Source organism: Scyliorhinus torazame, chromosome 25, assembly GCF_047496885.1.
Source record: "Scyliorhinus torazame isolate Kashiwa2021f chromosome 25, sScyTor2.1, whole genome shotgun sequence".
Lineage (NCBI taxonomy): Eukaryota > Metazoa > Chordata > Chondrichthyes > Carcharhiniformes > Scyliorhinidae > Scyliorhinus > Scyliorhinus torazame.
This window is the reverse complement of record NC_092731.1, coordinates 22,166,382-22,191,031: the sequence shown is the minus strand read 5'-3', so window position 1 is coordinate 22,191,031 and position 24,650 is coordinate 22,166,382. Positions and strand designations below refer to the sequence as shown.

The window sequence follows — 24,650 nt, the reverse complement described above, 5'->3', positions numbered from 1 at the left end:
GACGATGATGAATTACATTGCCATCAACGAGAAGAGGCTCCCAAGACTAAAATAACACTAATTGAACTTAATTCCCTGGGAGGACAGAAATTGTGCTGTAAGATGCTGGGCTAGATTCTCTGTTTCACCACGCCGGAAGTGCGATTGCCGATCGGGCGGAGAATCCAGCAACCGGCAAAAGCGGGGCGCCAATCCCATTCCGATGTCTGGTCCCTCGCTGGCAGCAGGTTTGCGCCAGCGGGAGGGTGCAAATGGGTCATTAAGACCCATTTGCATTCTATTAATGGGCCGGGCACCATATTCTCCACGCCCGTATCATACTCCAGTCCTCTGAGCCGAGATTCACGTGAGTGAGAATTGGTGCAGGTAATTACAAACATGGCCCTGACGCAGTGCACCTCGCAATGGGCCAAGCGGGTAACTCTTTAAGGGAGTTGCCCCCAAAGTCCATCATTCCGGCACCTGTTCGGGTACGCAGAGGGAGAATTCAGAATGTTCAAATTACCAAAAAGCACATCTTTCATGACTTGTGGGAGGAAACCAGAGAACCCGGAGGAAACCCACCCAGACGCGGGGAGAACGTGCAGACTCCGCACAGTGACCCAAGCCGGGAATCGAACCTGGGACCATAGAATCATAGAATTTACAGTGCAGAAGGAGGCCATTCGGCCCATCGAGTCAGCACCCTTGGAAAGAGCACCCTACCTAAGCCCACAACTCCACCCTGTCCCACACCTCCACCCTATCCCCGTAACCCCACCTAACCCAACCTTCTTTAAGACCCTAAGGGAAATTTAGCATAGCCAATCCACCTAAGTGACCCAAACCGAGAATCGAACCTGGGACCCTGGAGCTGTGAAGCCATAGTGCTAACCACTATGCTACCACGATCTCCCTAAATGATTGGAACAGGCAAGCTAAAGATGCCATTTTAGCGAGGGCATTTTTGTTAGGGTAGAACTTTGGTTAACACTGCAGTGGAGTGTTAGTGTAAAAGCTTAACAGTAGCAAGTCCACAATGACCCCTCCGCATATCCGAACAGGCGGCGGAATGTGGCGACGAGGCGATTTTCACACTAACTTCATTGCAGTGTTAATGTAAGCCTATTTGTGACTCTAATAAAGATTATTATTATTACCTTCCTCATCTTTTCCCCTTTCCTGCATCTGTGGGCCTCGGCCCTCTTCACCCTCCACCCCCTCTCGATTTTAAAAGCGGTCAATTGTCACCTAAAGGCACCCTGGAGATTTACAGACATTTCAGGTCCAATGTGTATGTGGTTGCCTTGTATTTTTAATGGTGATGTGTTGAATAAATTATGGACTAACCAGAGGCCAGCTTTCTGAAAGCTGGTGTTTGTGGTTTCTCAAGAGTTCTGCTTATGTTAGGCCAAATAGGTTTTAATTTCGCACATGATCTAAAATTAATGTGAGGGGGCTACTGCTCTTTGAGAGGAAAAAAACATCTTGTTTTGAAAAGGTCAGAGTTGTGTAAAGATGCAACGCTTCACGACTCCCATTTGGGAGAGGACATGTACGCACCACTTCACAACTGGTAGAGTCTCCTAATCTACAGGAATATCTGAGCCATTGAACTGCCTGATAATGCAAAGGAACTGAAATAGCGAGCTCCAAACTGAGGGACACCAAATTACTGAGGAGACAAGTTCCTCAGAAAAATCAGTCGACACAGCAGGCAATTTGTGCACAGCAGGATTCCAAAGTAATGGTTTGATGACTGACCAGTTAATCTGTTTCTAATGCTGTTGGTGGAGGGAGGAATGTTAGACAGTGTAGGATAATCAGTGGACCAAAGACCCGATTTATGGGTTATCAGTTTGAGTTTAGGGAAGACGATGGTGTACCGATTATGGGTGAAGACTTACAGAAAGTGAGTAGCTTTAAGTACCGGGCGGCAGAAGTATAGAAATGAAAATTAAGAAATGAATCCACTCTGGTTGGAGTGATTGGAAGAACTGCAGTGGAGTGTTATGTGATAGAAAAGTACGGGGCAGCACGGTGGTGCAGTGGTTAGCACCGTTGCCTCACGGCGCTGAGGTCCCAGGTTCGACCCCGGCTCTGGGTCACTGTCCGTGTGGAGTTTGCACATTCGCCCCGTGTTTGCGTGGGTTTCGCTCCCACAAGCCAAAGGTGTGCAAGCTAGGTGGACTGGCCACACTAAACTGCCCCTTAATTGGAAAAAAATTAATTGGGTACTCCAAATTTATTTTTAAAAAGTGATAGAAAAATACTGCTGAAATTGAAGAGAAATCTACAAGACCGTTCTGAGGCCAGCTTTGTTATATAGTGCAGAAACTTGGGAAACGGCAACCGGATACTAATCAGATGAGGACGCAGAGATATGGAGTGATGGGAAAGGATAAGATCAGGACCCAGCACATCAAGGGGGCCAGCGAAGGTTGTGGAAGCATCGAAGAAAGTAGCTGAGAAGGGATTGAAATGGTCAGGTTTATCTGTTGTGGAGAGAGAGAGAGACTAAGTGTGATGAGGCAACTGATGAAGGTGGAAGTGGCCGAAAGAAAGAAAAGAGAATGTCCCGCAACATTGCTGGAAGGATACAATGGCAAAAGACTTCAAAGCAGCGGGATTGGAAGACAAATGGTTGCCTGACAGGAGGAGCTGGAGAAGGATGATTAATGAGCATTGTGGCGTCCAACCGCCAAGCAAAATTGGAGAAATTGAACGAAGAAGAAAGTGAGTTATTGCGGGGGATAAGGAGGTGGGTGACTTGAGGGCGAAGTGAGTTGCTGCGAGTGCGAAGGAGGTATGTTATTAAAGGTGAGTGAGCAGTGAGTCACTCAGAACGAGAGTGAGGTGAATTACTGAGAATGTGAGTTACTGGGCCCGCTCATAGGTCCCTGGGCTGTGTCAGTGTTTCAGAGTCAGTGGTCTGATGCCTGGACCAGTTTTTGACCATTTTAATTGGATATCGATGTGGATCAGCAAGACCAAATGGCATAGGGCACGGACCACCTCACTGCACGATGCATTGTAGGTAACGTGAAATAAATGACATAGCATGGAGAGAATGATGCAGTGGTGCCCCCACCATTGGTCATATTAGAACCACTGGTCCTTTGGATAAATATAATGATATGGACTTGGGTACCTAGGTAAAATTTCAAAGTTTGCTGATGATTGAAAATTTGGAAATCTAGTAAAGAGTGAGGGAGATGATTTCACATAGATCGTGAAATGGGAGAGCCGACGGCAGATGCAATTTAATGCCGCGATGCCTGGAGTGATGCAATTTTGTCAAGAAATCGAGCCAGAGGCAACAGAATGGTTCAATAAGAACGTAAGAAATGGAAGCAGAAGTAGGACCATTTGGCCCGTCAAACTGCATTCATTAAAATCATGGTTAATCCTAAAAGTGGGTGCAGGACAGAGGGACCTGGGCATTCACATACACACATCTTTCAGGTGGTAGGACAAGATCCAACGTTGATTGGAAAATAAACATATATAAGGTGCATAGTTTTATAAATAGACACAATGGAGTAAAGGCAAGGGGTTAAATCTGGATTAAATCTTCGTGATTGATGAGACTCATCATCCACTAGACGGTACCTTGGATATTGGAGCCACAGGTAACATTACCAGGATCGATCACTGTGGCCTTAACGGGAATGAAATAGGGAAACTCAGGTAAAGAAATAAGATGCAAATGTGTGATACCAGCTGTGATTGTGGCTTATGGATGTGAAACTGAATACTTCCTCTTATTTCTGATAGCACAAAGACATTTTGTAACGGCCGAGTAACCAGCGGTAACTTCTCTTTTCTCTTCTTCCTGCTAGTAACTGGCCCGCTCTCCGAGTTACAGATCGCTTACATCAGTAGAGAGACGCTACAGGTGAGAGGCGTTGCTGAATGGTTTGATGATTTGCAGTGACATAGACGCAGCAAAGGGACCATGTTTGCGATTGTCTGTCCTTGACTCATCTGAAGCAGACCACCTCCACCATTTCACCCACCTGTGTATGTCATGCAATGGACATTTTCTGACTTTTAAACTATCAGAACGCCCTAGAAAAATCATTGCATTCCACCGAAACCACTCAGCGAATGTGCAACCTGCCCTATGGGTCTGTTTAATTGTCGATCTCTCGCCAATCCTGAAAGAGATCCAAGCCAGAATATGTGTTCTTCCTCCACACATTTGGTTTCCACAATGATCTCTTGTTCTCTGATGGCAAACCTCGTGTAAGGGTCCTTCCTGCTCATTCCGCTATTTCCCCTTCTTTTTTGCTGTTATCATTTTGAACCGTGGATGCTTAACGGACATTTATCTTTAAGTCGAGCGGCAGAGAGAAAGAAGAATTCAGGACGTTGCAACATAGTATATGTTGCAGCTAGTCTTGGACAACAAGACGCAGACTTTTCGGCACCCGAGAGATGGGGTGGGACACGTTTTGATTGATTGGTTGGTGGCCAATGAATTGGCCAAAAGGCTGCCCGGTAACAGGTGGTGATTCCTGCCTGAGTGGGATGATTTTCAGCGACTCACTCTCGCTCTCTCTGGCGTGCCGCACGCGGGACGGAGAAACCCACCCCCGTTTTCCTTTTACTTATAATTTTCACCCCATCCTCCCCTCTGTACTTGTCTGTCTTGTGTGTGTCGATAATAGTTCACCAGTTGCATTTGCTGCATATTTCATTCTAGTTCTTGTTAGAAATAAAAAGCGATTGTGTTTAAATTCACAAACCTCGTGACTGTAATTATTGGGCAGCCAAGGGGTAAAGACTTTCGTAATTTTTCTAAGAATTATTGATCAATTCAATTCTGTTGCGACTCCAGGTGAAGTGGGGCTGGATTTGTCTGCGCACTAGGCCAGGTTGTCAGAACACTCGCCTCTCTGTCGGTAGAAGCACAGCAATAATTGTTCATACTGTACAATAGTGTAATGGCTATGTGATTGGATCAAATTCCACCATGGAAATTTGGTTATTTATTTCTGTTCTGTTTGTGGGACCTTGCTATTCATCTTTTTCCTGCCGTGTACTTATGTTACAACAGTGACCTTATTTCAAAAGTAAATTGACCGTATGCATCGCGCGTTAGATCCATAGAATCCCTACAGTGCAGAAGAAGGCCATTCAGCCCACCAAGTCTGCACCAACCCACCAAAAGAGCACTCAACCTAGGCCCACTCCCCGCTCTATCCCTATAACCCTGCGTATTGATCATGGCCAAACCACCTAACCTGCACATCTTTAGATTTGGATCAATCAACCTGTAACCGTCTGAATTCTAGGGAATACAGCCTTACATTGTGCAACCTCTCCTTGTAATTTAGTCCTTTGAGTGCAGGTATCATTCTAATCCGCCTATACTTTGCAGCCTCCCAGGTCACTATGTCCTACCTATGGTATAATCCCGAGGTTGTGAATTAGCACAGGCCTAAATCGCTGGCTTTGAAAGCAGACCAAGGCAGGTCAGCAGCACGGTTCAATTCCTGTATCAGCCTCCCTGAACAGGCGCCGGAATGTGGCGACTAGGGGCTTTTCACAGTAACTTCATTTGAAGCCTACTTGTGACAATAAGCGATTTTCATTTCATTTCATTTCATGTCTGATATTTACCAGATAATTTTTTGATTGAGGGGTAAATGTTGTTCAAGATCCTGGGGAGAACTCACCTGCTCTCCTTTCAAATGGTGTCATGGGACCTTTAATGTCCACATGAAAGAGCAGTCAGAGCCTTAGTTTAACATCCCATGTAAAGTGAACCTCTATGAATCAATGCCTGAGGAGAGATGGTCAGAGAACTGGGCAAAATATTAGAATTGACCTATAATTTAAACTATTTTGTACTTTGCTTCTCTATAGGGTTTGGAATATCTGCACAATCAGGGGAAGATACATCGAGATATCAAAGTAAGTCATACCAGCATCAATTTTTATTGGTTTACAATCTGTACATGGCCTTGCCGAGGTCTCGATTAAATTTAAGTTGTTTTTTTAATATTTATAAGATGGTTACAGAGTTTTTAAAAAATAAATTTAGAGTACTCAATTATTTTTTTTCCAGTTAAGGGGGAATTTAGCGTGGGTTATGGGGGTGAGACCCACGCAGACACGGGGTGCATGTGCAAACTCCGCACAGATAGTGACCCGGGGTCGGGATCGAACCCAGGTGCTCAGTGCCGTAGGCAGTAGTGCTAACCAGTACGCCAACGTGCCGCCCTGGTGACAGAGTTGAGAGGAATTTCAAAAACAACTTGCTCTGCTGAGTTACCTGGTGGCCAAAGCTGGTGACTACACTGTGACGTTTACATAGAAATATTGAATGGGAAATGTAGATACTGCCGCAAATTATATTGCTGACTGTTGACAGAAAAGATGAAATATGGCAATAGAAAGTGACATTTGTGACAAGCCATGAACGGTCTTGCACAAGCTTTTAATTGCACATTAGTCAATATATTACAGTATTTGACCCGAGTTATTAAAGAGGATTAAGCACTGGGCAAGGCATTTCAGATTAAAAGACATGGATAACGTTAACTCGAACCTTAGAGCTGTGCCATTCAGGGATAATGTCAGGAAGCACTGTGTTCCTATGTTTAATTTAGATTATAGATATATTAATACATTTGCTGTTGTAAATTATATTTTAAGTGTGTCAGGTATACTAACTGACCTACTGTGGTGTTGCACATGGGTAATTAGCCACAGTCCATGAGGGACCATAGATATCTCTCTCTGTTAGAGAAAGGCTAATGGTTATATAGCTTGTGGGAAACCACTCCACACTGCATCAAGCATGGGTTAAGGCAAGAAGGAGGGCCTCCATGAACTACCACAGACATACAGACAATGTCCCAGACACCTTCATCACTGTTCCTGGGTGTGTCCTGTCTCACCGGCAGGACAGACCCAGCAGAGGTGGAGGCACAGTGCTATACAGTCGGGAGGGATTTGCCCTGGTAGTCCTCAACATCGACTCTGGACCCCGTGACGTCCCAGGGCACCTGGTCGAGCATGGAAACCACCTGCTGATTACCACGTACTGTTTCCCCCTCAGCTGATGGATCAGTACTCCTTCGCATTGAAAAACACTTGGAGGAAGCACTGAGGGTGGCAAGGGCGCAGAATATGCTCTGGGTGGGGGACTTCAATGTCCATCATGAAGAGTGGCTCGGTAGTACCACCACAGACTGAGCTGGCTGGGTCCTAAAGGACATAGCTGCTAGAGGTGCTGTGGGAACCAATAAGGGGGAAAAATCGTACCTGGCCTCATCCTCCACAATCTGCCTGCCGCAGATCCATCAGTCCATGACACTGTCGGTAGGAGTGAACATCGTACAGTCCTTGTGGAGACAAAAGTCCCATCTTCACATTGAGGATACCCTCCATCGTATTGCAGGAGCCAGGAGATTAACCCTGGTTCACTGAAGAGTGCAGGAGGGCAAGCCAGGAGCAACAAGACCTAAAATTAAGATGTCAACACAAGACTACTTGCCTGCCAAACAGCATACTCAGCAAGTAATAGGCAGAGCTAAGCGATCCCACAACCAACGGATCAGATCTAAGCTCTGCAGTCCCGACACAGCCAGCAGTAAATGACGGTGAACAATTAAACAACTCAATGGAGGAGGAGGCTCCACAAATATCCTCATTCTCAATGATGGAGGAGCCCAGCGCAAAAGACAAGGCTGAATCATTCCCAGCAACCTTAAGCCAAAAGTGCCGAGTGGATGATGCATCTCGGTCTCCTCCAGAAGTCCCCAGCATCACAGGTGTCAGTCTTCAGCCAAGACCATTCACTCCACATGATTTCAAGAAACAGCTGAGGGCTCTGGATTTTGCAAAGGCCCTGACAATATTCCAGCAATAGTACTGAAGACGTTTGCTCCAGAACTTGCCGCGCCCCCAGCCAAGCTGTTCCAGCACAGCGACAACACTGGCATCTACCCGGCAATGTGGAAAATTGCCCAGGTGTGTCCTGTACACAAGAAACAGGACAAACCCAACCCAGCCATTTACCACTCCATCACTCTACCCTCGATCATCAGTAAAGTAATGGAAGAGGTCACCAACAATGTGATCCAGTGGCACGTACAGCAGCTCAGTTTGATTTTCGCCAGGGTCACTCCGCTCCTGACCTCATTACAGCACTGGTTCAAACATAGAACTTCAAAAAGACGCAGGTAAGTTGATTGGGCAGACAAGTGACAAGCCATCCAGGACAAAGCAGCCCCAATTGATTGCTCCCTCCACCACCGACAAACAGTGGCAACCGTGTGTGCCATCTACAGCAGGCACAGCAGGAACTCACCAAGGTTCCTAAGACAGCACCTTCCCAGCCCATGACCACTGCCGTCTAGAAGGACAAGAGCAGCGGACGCCTGGGAACACCACCACCTGGAAGTTCCCCTCCCAGTCAATCGCCATCTAGACTTGGAAATATATCGGCCAAGCCTTCACTGTCGCTGGGTCAATGTCCTGGAATTCCCTCCCTAACAGCACTGTGGGTGTACCTACATCACAGGGACTGCAGCGGCTCAAGAAGGTGGCTCACCACCATCTTCTGAAGGGCAACTAGGGATGGGCAACAAATGCTGGCCTAACCAGCCTACATCTCGCAAACTAAATTTAAAAAAAGAACCCACGCCTGGGGTTTTTTTTTGGGTACTATTGTCCGACAATTTATACACAGTCAGACATTCCCCACCCCCTTATCGGGGGAACTCATATTCTGCCAGAACCATGGGGTAGTTAATCATCCCTACTCCGGAAGACCATCCCTCCACAAAGTCCGAAGAATCCTCCGAAGACCGTAGCAGGGCATCGTGCAGCCGAGGTGCTGGATTGGGTGGCGTGTATCGAGAAGATGAACACTATTTTCGACACAAAAATCATGATGGCTGCAATTCCGGAGGCCGTGAATCCAAGGCTCTCCCATCGGAGACCCCTGTGTTTCCACCTCTTGAGGCCGAGTCGGCAACCTCAGTCATATCGGCGTCTTGACTCCCTTGGGTTCCGTTGTGATCCAATCAGGCAGCATATGCAGTTTTAGAAGACGTTTACGAGGACGGGGAACGTTATGAAGAAGCAGTCACCTGGACTGAAGGTGGTCAAGGTGCTTTCGCATAATACGACCCAGGGCTTGCACCTGGTAGGAAACGGGCCCTGTCTGGCGGAGGACAATGCCAGAGATCCACTGGGCACCATCGGCGAAGTTTCGAAAATCTCCGAGTCACCTGGTACAAAGTGCCTGAAAGGTTGATGTCGACTGGGGCAACGTCCTTGCTGCTCCTGGTTGTGGCGCACTTTCACACTTATGTCTGAATAAATCATACTAAGATACCTGCCCATGAGCTACCTCAGTCACTGCATGTGGAGTGGTCCTGTAGCAAAACAAGAAATGAGCCAGACTGATGTCCATCGATCCTGAAGACTGTTTCCTGAGGCCCCGTTTAAACGTTTGCACCACTCGCTCCGCTAAACCAATAGAATGTGTCTGTAATCCCGGAGAACTCCTCACTCGTTAAATGAGTGCTGTTATTAGTTATCGTGTTAAGCACACTGAGATAACACGGGCTGCAACTGGATGCAGCTTTAACTGAAATATACTCCAAACCTTGAAGTTAGTTCAATTTGATTCATTGAACCTGTCACACAGTTAGCATAGTTCTCTGTGAGTTCGACTCTCTGCTAACCTAAGTGTGATGACTCTGTCTGACTGAACCAGACTAGCTCTTAGCCACGTGATGGAGGTGTTACGTGATATTAACACCCTGACTCACACTGTAGATGTCCCCAGTGGAAAGAGGCGGAGTGTGAGTGCCTCGTGCCTTTTATAGTGGGAAACCACCCCCAAGTGTTCTGCCTGCTGATTGGTTATGTCCTGTTCTCTGTGTTCATTAGCTGCCTGTCTGTATCTCATTATGTGCATGTCTGCATATCATGACATTAGTGACAAGCTCTTCAGGGAGGTTGTGCGTCCAAAACGATGAAAGTAACTTGTCAATGGTTGCCTGGGACGTGGTTCCCGTCACCTTGTGCACTTCAAGCCACTTCAAATGGGCATCATCAACAAGAGGAAGAGGCAAAGTCAGCGTGTAACCGCGCCAAGGTCATTCCAAATGATGTAGGGGGCCAGGCGGCGGGAGCTTCTAATGCTCTTGGTAAACGGAGCATTGTTAGGCCATCTTCTCAACGCCAACGTCAAGGCTCAGCCACCATACATAACTGCGTGCCAAAATATTCATCCTGGACACACCGGGATGTCCATTGTGAAGGTCTTTTAACTCCTGCCCTTTTTCTAGGATGACCATGCACGTATCCCAGAGCAGGACTCCATCCTCTACGCTTAAGCTCAGACAGCTTGGAAGAAAATGCCCTTAACTTGCTTGGGAGTAATCAATGCTGTCCGCCGTATAAGTGCCCAACTTCAGATAGGATCGGGTCCGTCACGGTCCACTCACGGATCCGCGACACTGTGACAGGCAAGGAGTCCATGATAGTCAGAGTCGTGACTACCTCGATCACCCTGGGTGCTGACAAATGGCCAGTTGACAAGGGCAACGGGCTCAGTGCATTGGCCTTTGCGATTTGAGTCCCCAGCCAGCCTATGTTTGAAGGAATACTCGTAGACAGCCAGTAACAGGACCCAGCACTGGAACCACGCGGAGGCACAGGGTGAGACTTTTTATCCTCCTTGAAAAGCCAAAGCAAAGGCTTATGGTCCGTAACAATAGCAAAATGGCGGCCGTGGACATATTGGTGAAAACGATTCACTGCGAAGACCACCGCCAGACTCTCCTTCTCGATCTGTGTGTTCGTCCTGCCAGCTGCGTCCAACGTAAGGGAGGCGAAGGCAATCGGATGTTCCCTCCCATTCTCCATCGGGTGGGAAAGGACAACCCCAGTACCACCAGGGCGAAGCGTCACACGTGAGGCGTAAGTGTTTGGCGGGAGCGTAACGGCTCAGTAACCCGGAAGATGACAAATGCTTCTTTACCTTTCAAAAAGCTGTATTCCTGCGGCTGCCTCCAGGCCTTCACGTGATTCTTCTTCAGAAGAAGGTGTAAGGGGGCCACCGTGGTCGCAAGGTTCGAGAGAAACTTCCCGTAATGAGCCTAAGAAAAGAGCGAAGTTCTGAGGTGGTGTGGTGGCCTGCTGGATGGCCTGGGCCCTCTCTGCGGCGGGGTGCAAACCTTCACAGTCCACCCAATAGCCGAGGTAGACCACCACCCTCGCATGAAATACGCATCTTAAACGGACACCAGCCTCCGAGAATCTCTTTAATACAGCTTCCAGGTTGTCCAAGTGTTTCTGCTCAGAGGCTCCTGTGACCAGCACCTTATCTCAAGATGTCACCGCACAGCAGCCCTCGCAGGATGGTCTCCATTACGCACTGAAAAATAGCACGGGTGGACCGAAAGGCAGCCACGCACACTCGTATAGGCTCGTGTGCATTGATGGTAACATATTCGCGGGAGGCCGGATCAAACTCGAGCTGCAAGTAGGCCTGGCTCATATCAAGCCTCATGAATGAATGCCCGCCCGCATGCTTCGCGTGGAGATTCTCAATGCGGGGCATGGGGCAGTGGTCCAACTGCGAAGCCGTGTTTACTATCAATTTGTAATCCTGTATAAACAAACCGTTTTAGGGGCAGCACGATGGAGCAGTGGTTAGCACTGCTGCCTCACGGCGCCGAGGACCCGGGTTCAATCCTGGTCCCGGGTGTGTGGAGTTTGCACATTCTCCCCGTGTTTGCATGGGTTTCACCCCACAACCCAAAGATGTGCAGGGTAGGTGGATTGGCGACACTAAATTGACCCTTAATTGGGAAAAAAATAATCGGGTACTCTAAATTTATTTATAAACAAGAAACCTGTTATGTCTTAACTTCACCGACAGGCTTAGTTCCAATTAATATTATGTTCTTATATCTATTTATGAAATCTATTAAATTGCCTCATATATGTAAGTGTATATGCTCCCATCTGTATGCCTGAGTGTGCACACATGTCTACAATGAGTCTATGTGGACACGTGTGCATGTGGACACATGAACATGCCTGTACCATAGCTGACAATGTGCATGGAGAATTATTTTTGATTAACATTGTCCTGTTCTATTTTCTTTCTGCAGGGAGCAAATATTCTTATCAATGACAATGGGGATGTAAAATTAGGTGAGTCACTCAGGGATAACTGTATTTTATTATGTTCTATCTTTCATCAACACTCCCACTGAAGGAACAGTATGACTCAGATATAGTCATGCCCCCTCTACACTATCCCAGCGAACACTTCTTAGACAGGTACAGTCCGGGTTACAGAGTAAATGTTCGCTTTCTACTGTCACATCAAACAGTTCTGGGGCCTCCTGTATGCTGATCAAGAGGGGTAATCGCTGCAGGAAAGTCCATGCTTGCGGTCCCCAACCTGAACTAAACTTTACTGTGAGTTAACCATCAAGATTGGCGACGGTGGGAAGCAGTTTAAAAGTCAAACCAGGACTTGATCTTTTATACGGTTATCCTCACCAGTGAGCTCATCAACTTAACAGCTCAAGCCACGAAATGTGAGCGTAACAGGAAATAATTAGTCCTTTCTTTTCAAATAAAGTTGTTGGGTGTTTGCCTTTGATGGTGAGAAGAACGTTGCAACTTTCTGCGCAATCTATTGTTGGATAAAGTACATATCCAACTATTCCACGGTAAGACGTCTTGCAACACCAGGCAGTGCTCCGAAAGCTAGTGATATCGAAACAAACCTGTTGGACTTTAGCCTGGTGTTGTAAGACTTCTTACTGTGCTCACCCCAGTCCAACGCCGGCATCTCCACATCACAACTATTCCATGTCAGTGCTTATGCACACGCCCATTGACTATTCATCTAACCCAACAGCACAACATTCACATACTCTGCCTTCAACGCGCCTTGTGGTAGCGGCTACTACATTCCCACCCCTCTCTGGGTAAAGAAGTTATTAACTACTATCTTCCATTTATGGCTGCTAGTTTTGGCCTACCCTGCATGTGGGAAACATCTTTTCCACATCCGCCCTGCCAAACCTTTTCAGACCTTGACAAGATTCACCGCTCCTTCTTCCGGAGGGACGTGGCCCAGCTTGTTCAGCTTTTCCTGATGGGTACAGTTTCTCAGTTCTGGTACTTCCCTTGCAAATCTTTCCCTCGAGTCCTTCTACGTGCTCTTTTCCTAATGCGGAGACCGGAATTAATAGCGTTTAAATGGTTGGTCTTGACAGCTTTTAGTCTAGTTCTCTGACGTCGGGTTAGGGGCTGGTCTAGCACAGTGGGCTAAACAGGTGGCTTGTAAAGCAGAACAAGGCCAGCAGCGCGGGTTCAATTCCCGTACCAGCCTCGCCGGAATGTGGCCACTAGGGGCTTTTCACATTAACTTCATTGGAAGCCTACTTGTGACAATAAGCGATTTTCATTTCATTTCATTTTCATAATGGCAGCCTCCAATCTCAGTGGGAAGCTCAATTTCCTCCTGAAACTGACAGGTTAGCACAGGGACTAAAGTGTACACTTGCAAGCAATCTCACTCAGCCAGACTGTAAGGATTGATGGGGGTCTGAAATCCATGCTGATGCAGCGAAAAGGATTGTCTTAAAGTTGGGGTCGTATTGAGGGAGCTTTGGTCAGAGGGACACCGTGCTGCATCTCAGGATCCACCAATCCGCAGGCCACGGGGCTGCAGGTGACCCCCTGACCATCAAACCATTAAATCCTGAGCAACAGGTTGCTATTTTTTTTGCACTCAAGGATGACTTTTTCAGCTTCAGGTCCACCGCAAAGTCCTTTTCAGCCCATACTGTACTTTTTGAAACAGAGTCACTGCTGTGACATGTGAAACACAGCAGGATCCCACAAACAGAAACGTGATCATCTGCCTTGGGCGTTGGGTCGTAGAATCGTACCCCACAGAAGGGGCCTGATTTGGCCCTTCCCGTTTGCATCAACCCCTCGAATGAACTATTCAGCAGTGCATTCTCCTCTCCCCTGGCTTGTCCCCACAACTCCACAGATGAGTTCTCTTTAAGTCCAATTGTTTCTTTGCAAAATTCCAGTGGGATCTGTTGCCGCCGCCCTTTCAGGTACCGCATTTCAAATCAAAAATGCATTTCGGTGTGATGGGAAAACATTCTCAATTCCTCTTTAGTTCTTTTGCCAGTTATTTTACATTTGTAACATCTGGTTGCGGACCCACTTGTCAGCTGCTTTCTGTATCAAAACCCCTTCTAATTTTGAATACCTCTGTGCATCTTTGAGCTTCTCTGCTCCTCTGGACAACATCCCAACTTCTGCAATCTCTGCATATAACTGAAGTTCCTCTTACTTGGTATCATCCGAGTAACCCGTCTCCGTACGCTCGCGAGTGCCTCGATATCCTTTCTAAAGCGTGCTGCCAAGAACATTGTTTGAACCCTGCGGATCAAGATGACTGGATGGGACAGAGAAGCTAGAAACCAATTAGTTTTCCAATGATAGGCGTCTATCCTACCAGAGTTTTGAGCCTGTAGTGGAGAATATATTGAACAGTTAGTGATCGACGAAGAGATCATATCAACATTGAAGAGTAGGTTCAATAATTAGTTGAATTAAAGAAGGGGATAAAGGAATATGAAAAAAGAGTGAGCGATTGAAGCATGTCCACCGGCGGCACGGTAGTGCAGTGGTTAGCACTGTTGCTTCACTGCATCAGGGTCCCGGGTTCGATTCCCGACTTGGGTCACTGTCTGTGCGGAGTCTGCACGTTCTCCCTGTGTCTGCGTGGGTTTCCTCCCACAAGTCCCGAAAGAAGTGCTTGTTCGGTGAATTGTACATTGGCGACTGGGGGATTTTCACAGTAACTTCATTGCAGTGTTAATGTAAGCCTACTTGCCACCCCAATGAAGATGATTATTATTATAACACTGAAGAGTAGGTTAGATAAGTGGTTGAATGAAAGAAGGGGATAAAGTGATATGGTAAGAGAGTGATCACATGAAGATATTGCTCAATGGAGGATAAAGATTGGATGAGCTGAATAACCATATCCACCTTCTTTAACTTCATGTAACTTCATTGAGATAGGCAGTACTAGGTAAGGGGCTTATTACTCAAAGAACTGGATGGTAAACCATCTTAACAGACATGGCTCTACACACACACAGTTCTTCCACTGATATCACCCGCTTGGATCTCAGGGCTCACATGCTATGGATGTTAATTCCATGATTGCATTCTCACTACGTTTGAAGCTCGACCTTTGTAAAAGTCACCCACACCCGTTTGTAATGCAGGTCTGCTTTACTTTGTCTATCATTGAATGAGTCAGATCCCCATGGACGCGGAGAAGGCCTTCGATCGGGTAGAGTGGGAGTATCTCTGGGAAGTGTTGAGGAGGTTTGGGTTCGGGGGAGGGTTTATCAGTTGGGTTAAGCTCCTGTATAGAGCCCCGGTGGCGAGTGTGGTCACGAACCGGCGGAGGTCGGAGTATTTCCGGCTGCACCGAGGGACGAGGCAGGGGTGCCCCCTGTCCCCTCTGCTGTTCGCATGAGCAATTGAACCTTTGGCCATGGTGTTAAGGGAGTCGGGGAAATGGAAGGGGGTGGTTCAAAGGGGAGAGGAACATCGAGTGTCGCTGTATGCAGACTACCTGTTGCTGTATGTGACGGATCCAGTGGAGGGGATGGTTGAGGTAATGCAGATCCTACAGGAGTTTGGAGACTTTTCGGGCTATAAGCTCAATGTGGGAAAGAGTGAGCTCTTTGTGATCTATCCGGGGGACCAGGGAGGAGGGATAGACGACCTACCGTTGAGGAGGGCGGAAAGGAGCTTTCGATACTTGGGGATTCAGGTAGCTAGGAGCTGGGGGGGCACTGCACAAACTTAATTTAATGCAGTTGGTGGAACAGATGGAGGAGGATTTTAAAAGGTGGGACATGTTGCCACTCTCGTTGGCGGGTAGGGTACAGTCGGTTAAAATGGTGGTCCTCCCAAGATTTCTTTTTGTATTCCAATGCCTCCCAATTGTGATTACTAAGGCCTTTTTTAAGAGGGTAAGCAGGAGCATTACGGGATTTGTGTGGGCGAGCAAGACCCCGCGGGTAAGGAGGGGGTTCTTGGTGCATAGCAGAGATAGAGGAGGGTTGGCGTTGCTGAACCTGGGTGGTTATTATTGGGCAGCCAACGTGGCAATGATCCGTAAGTGGGTGATGGAGGGAGAGGGGGCGGTGTGGAAGAGGTTGGAGATGGCGTCCTGCAAAGGAACGAGCCTGGGGGCGTTGGTGACAGCACCGCTGCCGCTCTCGCCGACAAGGTATACCACGAGCCCGGTGGTGGCGGCAACGCTAAAGATCTGGGGGCAGTGGAGACGGCACAGGGGTGCGACGGGAGCCTCGGTGTGGTCCCCGATTAGAGACAACCATCGGTTTGTCCCAGGAAGGATGGACGGGGGATTTCAGAGCTGGCATCGGGTAGGGATTAGAAGAATGGGGGACCTGTTCATTGACAGGACGTTTGCGAGCTTAGGGGCGCTGGAGGAAAAGTTTGTGTTACCCCCGGGAAACGCTTTCAGGTACTTGCAAGTGAGGGCATTTGTGAGGCGGCAGTTGAGGGAATTTCCGCTACTCCCAGCACAGGGGATTCAAGATAGGGTGATTTCAGGCGTATGGGGCGGGGAGGGCAAGGTGTCGGCGATATACCAGGAGATGGAAGAAGAGGGGGAGGCTTTGGTAGAGGAGCTGAAGGGTAAATGGGAGGAGGAGTTGGGGGAGGAGATTGAGGAGGGGCTGTGGGCTGATGCCCTAAGTAGGGTTAATTCCTCTTCCTCGCGTGCCAGGCTTAGCCTGATACAATTCAAGGTGGTTCATAGAGCGCATATGACGGGGGCGAGGCTGAGTAGGTTCTTTGGGGTGGAGGACAGATGTGGGAGGTGCTCAGGAAGTCCGGCGAACCATGTCCATATGTTTAGGTCATGCCCGGCACTGGAGGGGTTCTGGAGGGGAGTTGCGAGAACGGTATCTAAGGTGGTGAAAGTCCGGGTCAAGCCAAGCTGGGGGCTAGCAATATTTGGAGTCATGGACGAGCCGGGAGTGCTGGAGGCGAAAGAGGCCGGCATTCTGGCCTTTGCATCCCTAGTAGCCTGGCGAAGGATCTTGCTAATGTGGAAAGAGGCGAAGCCCCCCAGCGTGGAGGCCTGGATAAATGATATGGCAGGGATTATCAAGTTGGAGAGGATTAAGTTTGCCTTGAGAGGGTCTGCGCAGGGGTTCTACAGATGGCGGCAACCGTTCCTAGACCATCTCGCGGAGCATTAGAGGAAGGTCGGACAGCAGCAGCAGCAACCGGGGGGGGGGGGGGGTCTTGCTGGGGGGCATTTGAGCAAGAAAACACATGAATGATCCGGAAACTGACACGTACGGGAAGATTCCAATGTACAAAGTTCTGTATCTTATTGACTTGCCATGTTCATGTCTTGCCACGCGAGTTCTCTTTCTTTTCTTTGTTACAGGGGGGGGGGTTTGTTTGTAAGGTGGAAAATATTGTTATTGAAAAATTCTTAATAAAAACATATTTTTTATAAAAAGAATGAGTCAGATCCAAGGGGTTACTGCAGAACCCCTCGGCAGGGGATTCCCGAAAGACTTACTGCAACACGCCACAGCAAAACGTCACTGATGAAGCCTCACCCCTACACTGCATCGTGCTACTAGAAGCTGTCACCATTTGTGGTGCCCTTGTCCATTCAAGGCCTGAAGTGTATCCAAACTGTGCACCAGGAGCTATAGGTTATTCCCAAAATTGGCGGAGTGGGGGGTGTGCTCTTGTACCTCTCGAGTCAGAATGTTCTGCGTTCATGTCCTACTCCAGAGATTTGGGCTGGGATTTCCAATCACCAGTGTGCGTAGGAAGAGGAGCAGTGAGCCTGATGGTGTATCAATACCCCGCTGCTTCTGGGACATGCTGGAATTTTCAAAGTGAGGGGATAGGGAGGTGGTGGAGTTGAGAACTCACTGAGCTTTGATGGTGTGTTAAGCTGCTTGAGAAGTTTTGCTACTGGGCCAGGAGGCAATTTTCAATGAATGAATGGCTAGCCCAAACAAGCGGGTGCACTGTCGTGCTCAGGTGTTGGGTTCAATGTGGCAAGCGGTGAAATCATTTATTTTTATGATTAAACATTTTCGCAAGTAGGGAATTTTGTACCGGATAGGATGCAGCATCTTTCAGTTGACCATTTGGCCAGTTTGGGGATTTCCTTCCCTAAAGGGGCATTAGTGAACCAGATGGGTTTTTTATGGCAACCGATAATGGTTTCATGGTCGTCATTAGACTTTTTAATTGCAGATTTTTTTAATGGAATTCAAATTCCCTGGTGGGATTCGAACCCGGGTCCCCAGAGTATGACTCTGGTTCTCTGGTTCACTAGTCCAGCGACAATACCACTACGCCACTGCCTCCCCTATCAACTGAGTCCACCAGCCTCTGACTAAAAGGGTGCTAACCACTTGAACTATGGCTGCCATCAGCATTATCGCACCAGCTACTGATGACAAAGCTTGAGATAAATTCCTCCGAAAGACTGTGGATTACGTATCACCACAAACAGCAATGAATAAAGGTCAGACAGTCTGGTTGGTGAATAAAGTTAAGGGATATATATTAGCCATGACACTTGGAGTAACTCTCCTGCTCCTCGTCAAAACAGTGCCGCGGGTCTTTTACAGAGAGGGCAGATGGACCTCAGTTTAACATCGCCGATGAAAGACTGCACTGCCAACAGTGCAGAACTCACTCAGTACTGCGCTGGGCGCAGCAAGATTATGCGCTCAACTCTTTGGAGTAATTTATTTTAATTTAAAGTACCCAGTTCATTTTTTTCCAATTAAGTGGCAATTTAGCGTGGCCAATCCACCTACCCTGCACATCTTTGGGTTGCGGGGTGAGACCCACGCAAACACAGGGAAAATGTGCAAACTCCACACGGACAGTGACCCAGAGCTGGGGTGAAATTCTCCGGTATCGGCGCGATGTCCGCCGACTGGTGCCCAACACGGCACAAATCAGTCGGGCATCGCGCCGCCCCAAAGGTGCGGAATGCTCCGCATCTTGGGGGGCCGAGCCCCAACCTTAAGGGGCTAGGCCCGCGCCGGACGAATTTCCGCCCCGCCAGCTGGCGGAAAAGGCCTTTGGTGCCCCGCCAGCTGGCGCGGTAATGACATCTCCGGGCGGCGCATGCGCGGGAGCGTTAGCGGCCACTGACGGCATTCCCACGCATGCGCAATGGAGGGAGTCTCTTCCGCCTCCGCCATGGTGGCCCATCCGGTCCGGAGAATCGCGGGGGGGGGGGGGGGGGGGGGGGCCAACCGGCGCGGCGCGATTCCCGCCCCCGCTGAATATCCGGTGGTGGAGAATTCGGCACCCGGCGGGGGCGGGATTCACGCCACCCCCAGCGATTCTCCGACCCGGCCGGGGGGGGGGGGGGGGGGTCAGAGAATCTCGCCCCTGATGTTGAACCTGGGACCTCGGCGCCGTGAGAGGGAGTAATGTTTTTTAATTATTCGCTCACGGGATGTAGGCGATGCTGGCTGGGCCCAGCATTTGTTGCCCATCCCTGAGGGCATTTAAGAGTCAACCACGTTGTTGTGGATCTGGAGTCACGTGTAGGCCAGGATGACACACTTCCTTCCCTAAAGGACATTAGTGAACCAGATGGGTTTCTACGACAATCGACAATGGTCATCTATAGATTTTTAATTTGAGATTTTAATTGAATTCAAATTTCACCATCTGCCGTGGCAGGATTCGAACCCGGGTCCCCAGAGTATGACTCTGGTTCTCTGGTTCACTAGTCCAGCGACAATACCACTACGCCACTGCCTCCCCTATCAACTGAGTCCACCAGCCTCTGACTGAAAGGGTGCTAACCGCTTGAACTATGGCTGCCATCAGCATTATCGCACCAGCTACTGGTGACAAACTTTGAGGTACATCCCTCCGAAAGACTGTAGATTCTGGAATAGTTGATGAACTCACATCAGCCATGATCTAACTGAGCGAAGGAAAGGACTTGAGGGGCTGAATTGACGACTCCTGTTTCTCAGGGACAACTGATTGAGATTTCATGTACAGGTGGATTTCAAACATCTCATGAAGAGGGGAATTTTTCTTGGCAAACATCCTCAGCCTTGACCTCACTGAATGACTCATGGGACTGAACGGCCCTTTCCTGTTCCTGATGTCCTTAAATACCCAGAGCGTGTGATTGGGTCACAGGAGCTCAGCATAGTTTTACACCAGAAGCCTTTAGTGATGGGATGTCGTTCGCATCATGAATCCAATTTTATCATTTTATTTCTCCCTGTCCTCACAAAAGTGACTCTTTAAAAGTGTTTTGTCTTTTCATGGAGCTGGAGGATGTTTTGTTTTTTAGAGAATTCACTGCAGGTAAATTAGTATCAGCCCAGGACCCAGATTCTGATATTGAGGAGAGCGAGAGTCTCAAATGTTAGAAGTTTGCCTTGCTTTCAAGATTATGCGCAAGTGGGGAATACTACGCAGACGGCACAGTGCAAGAGGAAGGGCCATGTGAACTTCTGACCTCGGCGCAAAATGAAAGCCGAATCATAAAAACCCTGGGTGTGAGATGGAATGCCTGTTTTGTATGTGACAACCTAGCCTAGGTGTGGGTAGGCCTGTCCTGGATTAGAGTAGGCCAGTAGAGATGTGTGGGTGAAAGGCCCACCTGTCTGGGAGGTGCGGGTGACCTTATTGTGAGGGGCTTTGATGTACCAGGATTCTGGTTGTGAGGATGCTGGCCAGGCTGTGAGGGGAAGACCAGGCATGGAACTGAGGCCCTAGCGATGGTGAAGTGACAGCAATATAGTTCTGAATTAGGGTGGTGTGTGGCTTGGAAGGGAACCACAGTTGGTGGTGTTCTGAGGCACTTGCTGCCCTTGTCTTTCTGGGCGGTAGAAGTCACAAGTTTGGAAGGTTCTGTTGAAGGAACCTTGGTGAGTTGCTGCAGTGCATCTTGTAGATGGTACACACGGCTGCCACTGTTCCAGTGGTGGAGGCAGTGAATGCTTAAGGTTGTCGATGGAGTGTTAATCAAGCGGGGTTGCTTTGTCCTGGATAGTGTCGAGCCTCTTGAGTATTGTTTGAGCTGCACTCACCCAAACTAGTAACAAATATTCCACCACAATCCTGACAGCCTTGTAGATGGTGGACAGGCATTGAGGATGAAGAGGTGATTAATTTTTTGCAGAATTCCCAGCCTCTGACCTGCTCTTGTAGTCATGGTATTTATATGGCTGGCTTGACAACACTATCGTCTCCACCTTCCATCACTTTGCTGATGATTGAGAGAAAGACTGATTGGCCAGGTTGGACTTGTCCTGCTCTTTGTGGACGGGACATATTCCATGTTGCCAGGTAGATGTGTAGCTGGTTGTACTGGTACAAATTGTCCAGGGACGTGGGTAGTTCAAGCACAAGTCTTCAGTATTATTGCCAGAATGTTGTCATGGGCCATCACCTCGTGCTTAGTGCCAGTTCTTGATATCATGTGGGGTATGTGAGGGATTGGAGTGTGCCTGGGGCAGGCCCAGCCAGGAGGGGCACAACCAGCCTGGATTTGTGAGGCAGACCTGGCCAGGATTAAGTGAGTGGCTCGCCCACACTGGGTGAGTGAGGGGCAGAGCCAGCCACCTGGGTGTGGCCAGGGTAGGCCTGAACTGGATTTGTGAGGGGCACCCATACTGAGGTTATTGCTGAATAAACGAGGGGGATGAAATGACCATTTCTAACTGAGTGGAAATGAATGACGTTGGGATTTCTGTGTTACACCGAGTGCTTCAATCTTTCTCTCTGTTTTCCAGCTGATTTTGGGATTTCAGCACAAATTACTGCCACCTTTGCCCGAAGAATGTCCTTCATCGGAACACCATACTGGTATGATTGTACTCCGCGTTTTGGGAAGGTTGCTCAAGGCACGAAATTCCACACAGGGAGAGAGTGCTCCGACGGGATTTATTTTTCTGCAGTTTTGTTTTGATTTTGATTGGCGGCTTTTCCAAAACCGAATTATTCGTTCTTCAACCAAACCAAAATGGCAGCCGACTAATCATCATCGGCATGGACCTCTGCTGATGCCCTCTGTAAGGGCAGAGGGATTCCCACGCCTCCACTACTGACCCTTGAGGGAGGGGGGGCGGGGGTATCACTGGCTCCTCCGCAAATATCCCCGATATTCACAATGCACGTGGTTTACGATGGTTTGTTTATAATATTTCACCCTCATTTTCATTCCCAAATGCTTCACCCGATAATAAATTCTATGTTCTATGTCCAATACTCCACATTCCTCATATCTGTTATGTTACCATGCAACCCCCCCCCCCCCCCCCCCCCCACCACCATCCATCCATTTTCCAAAGCCGTCTATCCATTCTCTCTTCTATTTTGCTCTCTGCTCTTTGGGCAGCACGGTAGCACACGTGGCTAGCACTATGGCTTCACAGCACCAGGGTCCCAGGTTCGATTCCCGGCTTGGGTCACTGCCTGTGTGGAGTCTGCACGTTCTCCCTGTGTCTGCGTGGGTTTCCTCCGGGTGCTCCGGTTTCCTCCCACAGTCCAAAGACGTGAAGGTTAGGTGGATTGGCCGTGATAAATTGGCCCTTAGTGTCCAAAAAAGGTTAGGAGGGGTTATTGGGTTTTGGGGATAGGGTGGAAGTGAGGGCTTAAGTGGGCCGGTGCAGACTCAATGGGCCGAATGGCCTCCTTCTGCACTGTATGTTCTATGTTCCTTCGTCTCTCTATCTGGCCTGGATTTAACTCCAGTAGATGAACATGTACTAAACATGATAACTGTCTCTCATGCTCATGTTTGCGTTTGGATCCCTCTACAGGATGGCTCCTGAAGTTGCTGCTGTGGAGTTCAAAGGCGGTTATAATGAGCTGTGCGATATCTGGGCAGTTGGCATCACGGCCATTGAGCTAGCGGAACTGCAGCCCCCAATGTTTGACGTCCATCCTTTGAGGTGGGTACCACTCACCATTGTCCCCTCAAAGCATGTTGGGGCCATCTCCGGCTCGCAGTCTTTAACTTCTTATGCTCTCTTCGTCCTTCGCCGGTTCCGCCATTGAATAGGATTATGGTTGAACTTTACACCAACTCTTTCCACATCTTCAGAAAATACTGGAAAAACATTACTAAGGACACACCTGGAATACTGTGTACAGTTCTGGTCACCCTATTCTAGAAAGGATATTATTAAACTAGAAAGAGTGCAGAAAAGATTTACAAGGATGCTACCGGGACTGGATGGTTTGAGTTCTAAGGAGAGGCTGAATCGACTGGGACTTTTCCCCCTGGAGCGCCGGAGGCTTAGGGGTGATCTTATAGAGGTCTATAAAATAGTGGGCGGGATTCTCCCATGCCGCGCCATTTGGAAGAATCGCCATTCGCGCCGGATCTTCGCGCGACGCCAGTCCGACATCGTTCCGCCATTCTCCCAACCGACGGGAACGGCGTCATCGAGATCGGCGCCGCGCCGCCCGGAGAATCGCCCGAGGTGTTAAGTCTGGCGATTCTCCAGGCCCCCCGCTATTCAGCGGCCCGGATGCGCCGGGGGTCACGCCGTCGCGGTTCACTCCTGCAAAATAAATTTGTCAGCCAGCACGAGCGGCCGGCGTTTTCGGAGGCACCATGTTGTGGCGACCACGGCCGGTGCGGGCAGGGGGGGGGGGGGGGGGGGAGGGTGCCGCCATGCTCGGGGGTGGGGGGGTGGGGGGGGGGGAGGGGGGGGAGGGAACGGTGCAGCCATGTTCGGAGGGGGGCAGGAGGAGGGGGAGGGGGAAGGAGGAGGGTGTGGAGGAGGAGGCGGGAGATGGAGGAGGGGGGAGGAGGTGCGGGGAGGAGCCGGGGGAAGGTGGAGGGGGAGGAGGAGGGCGGAGGAAGGGGGGGGAGGGGGGGAGGTGGAGGTGGGGGGAGGAGGTGGGGAGGGAGGAGAAGGGGGATGTGGAGGGGGAGGGGGAGGAGGGGAGGAGGGGGAAGGTGGAGGAGGGGGGAGGAAGGGATGGAGGGGGAGGTGGAGGAGGGGGGAGGAGGTGGGAGGAGGAGGCGGGAGGAGGAGGAGGGGGAGGAGGTGCGGGGAGGAGGAGGGGGGAAGGTGGAGGGGGAGGAGGAGGGGGAGGAGGAGGCGGAGGAAGGGGGGAGGGGGGAGGAGGGGGGGAGGTGGAGGTGGGGGGAGGAGGTGGGGAGGAGGGGGATGGGGAGGGGGAGGAGGGGGGAGGTGGAGGTGGGGGGAGGAGTGTGGGAGGAGGAGGAGGGTGGAGGGGGCGGAGGAGGGGGGAGGAAGGGATGGAGGGGGGAGGTGGAGGTGGAGGAGGAGGGGGAGGAGGAGGGGGAGGGGGGGCGGTAGAGGGGGAGGAGGGAGGGGGGGAAGGGTGCAGCCATGTTCGGTGGGGGGGGAGGAGGGAGGGGGGAAGGTGCAGCCATGTTCGGGGGGTAGGGGGGGTTCGGTGCAGGGGGCCTCCATGTTCCGGGGAGGGGTGGGGGGGGAGGATTTTCCGCGGGAGCGACATGCCAGCCGGATTGCCATGGCAGGACGGTGGCAAAGCCACGCCTGCGAGTTGGAAATGCTGATGGGCAA

The 24,650-nt window shown here is 49.6% G+C and overlaps 1 protein-coding gene across 1 annotated transcript in view; it reads left to right on the top strand.

Moving 5' to 3' along the window:
• Positions 1-24,650, top strand: part of LOC140402404 (mitogen-activated protein kinase kinase kinase kinase 5-like) — a 211,746-nt gene that overhangs the window by 95,787 nt on the left and 91,309 nt on the right. Inside the window, exons 5-9 of the mRNA XM_072490159.1 lie at positions 3,822-3,877; positions 5,854-5,901; positions 12,132-12,174; positions 21,876-21,948; positions 22,905-23,036. Coding sequence (XP_072346260.1) covers positions 3,822-3,877; positions 5,854-5,901; positions 12,132-12,174; positions 21,876-21,948; positions 22,905-23,036 — 352 coding nt within the window. The remainder of the gene's footprint in view (positions 1-3,821; positions 3,878-5,853; positions 5,902-12,131; positions 12,175-21,875; positions 21,949-22,904; positions 23,037-24,650) is intronic.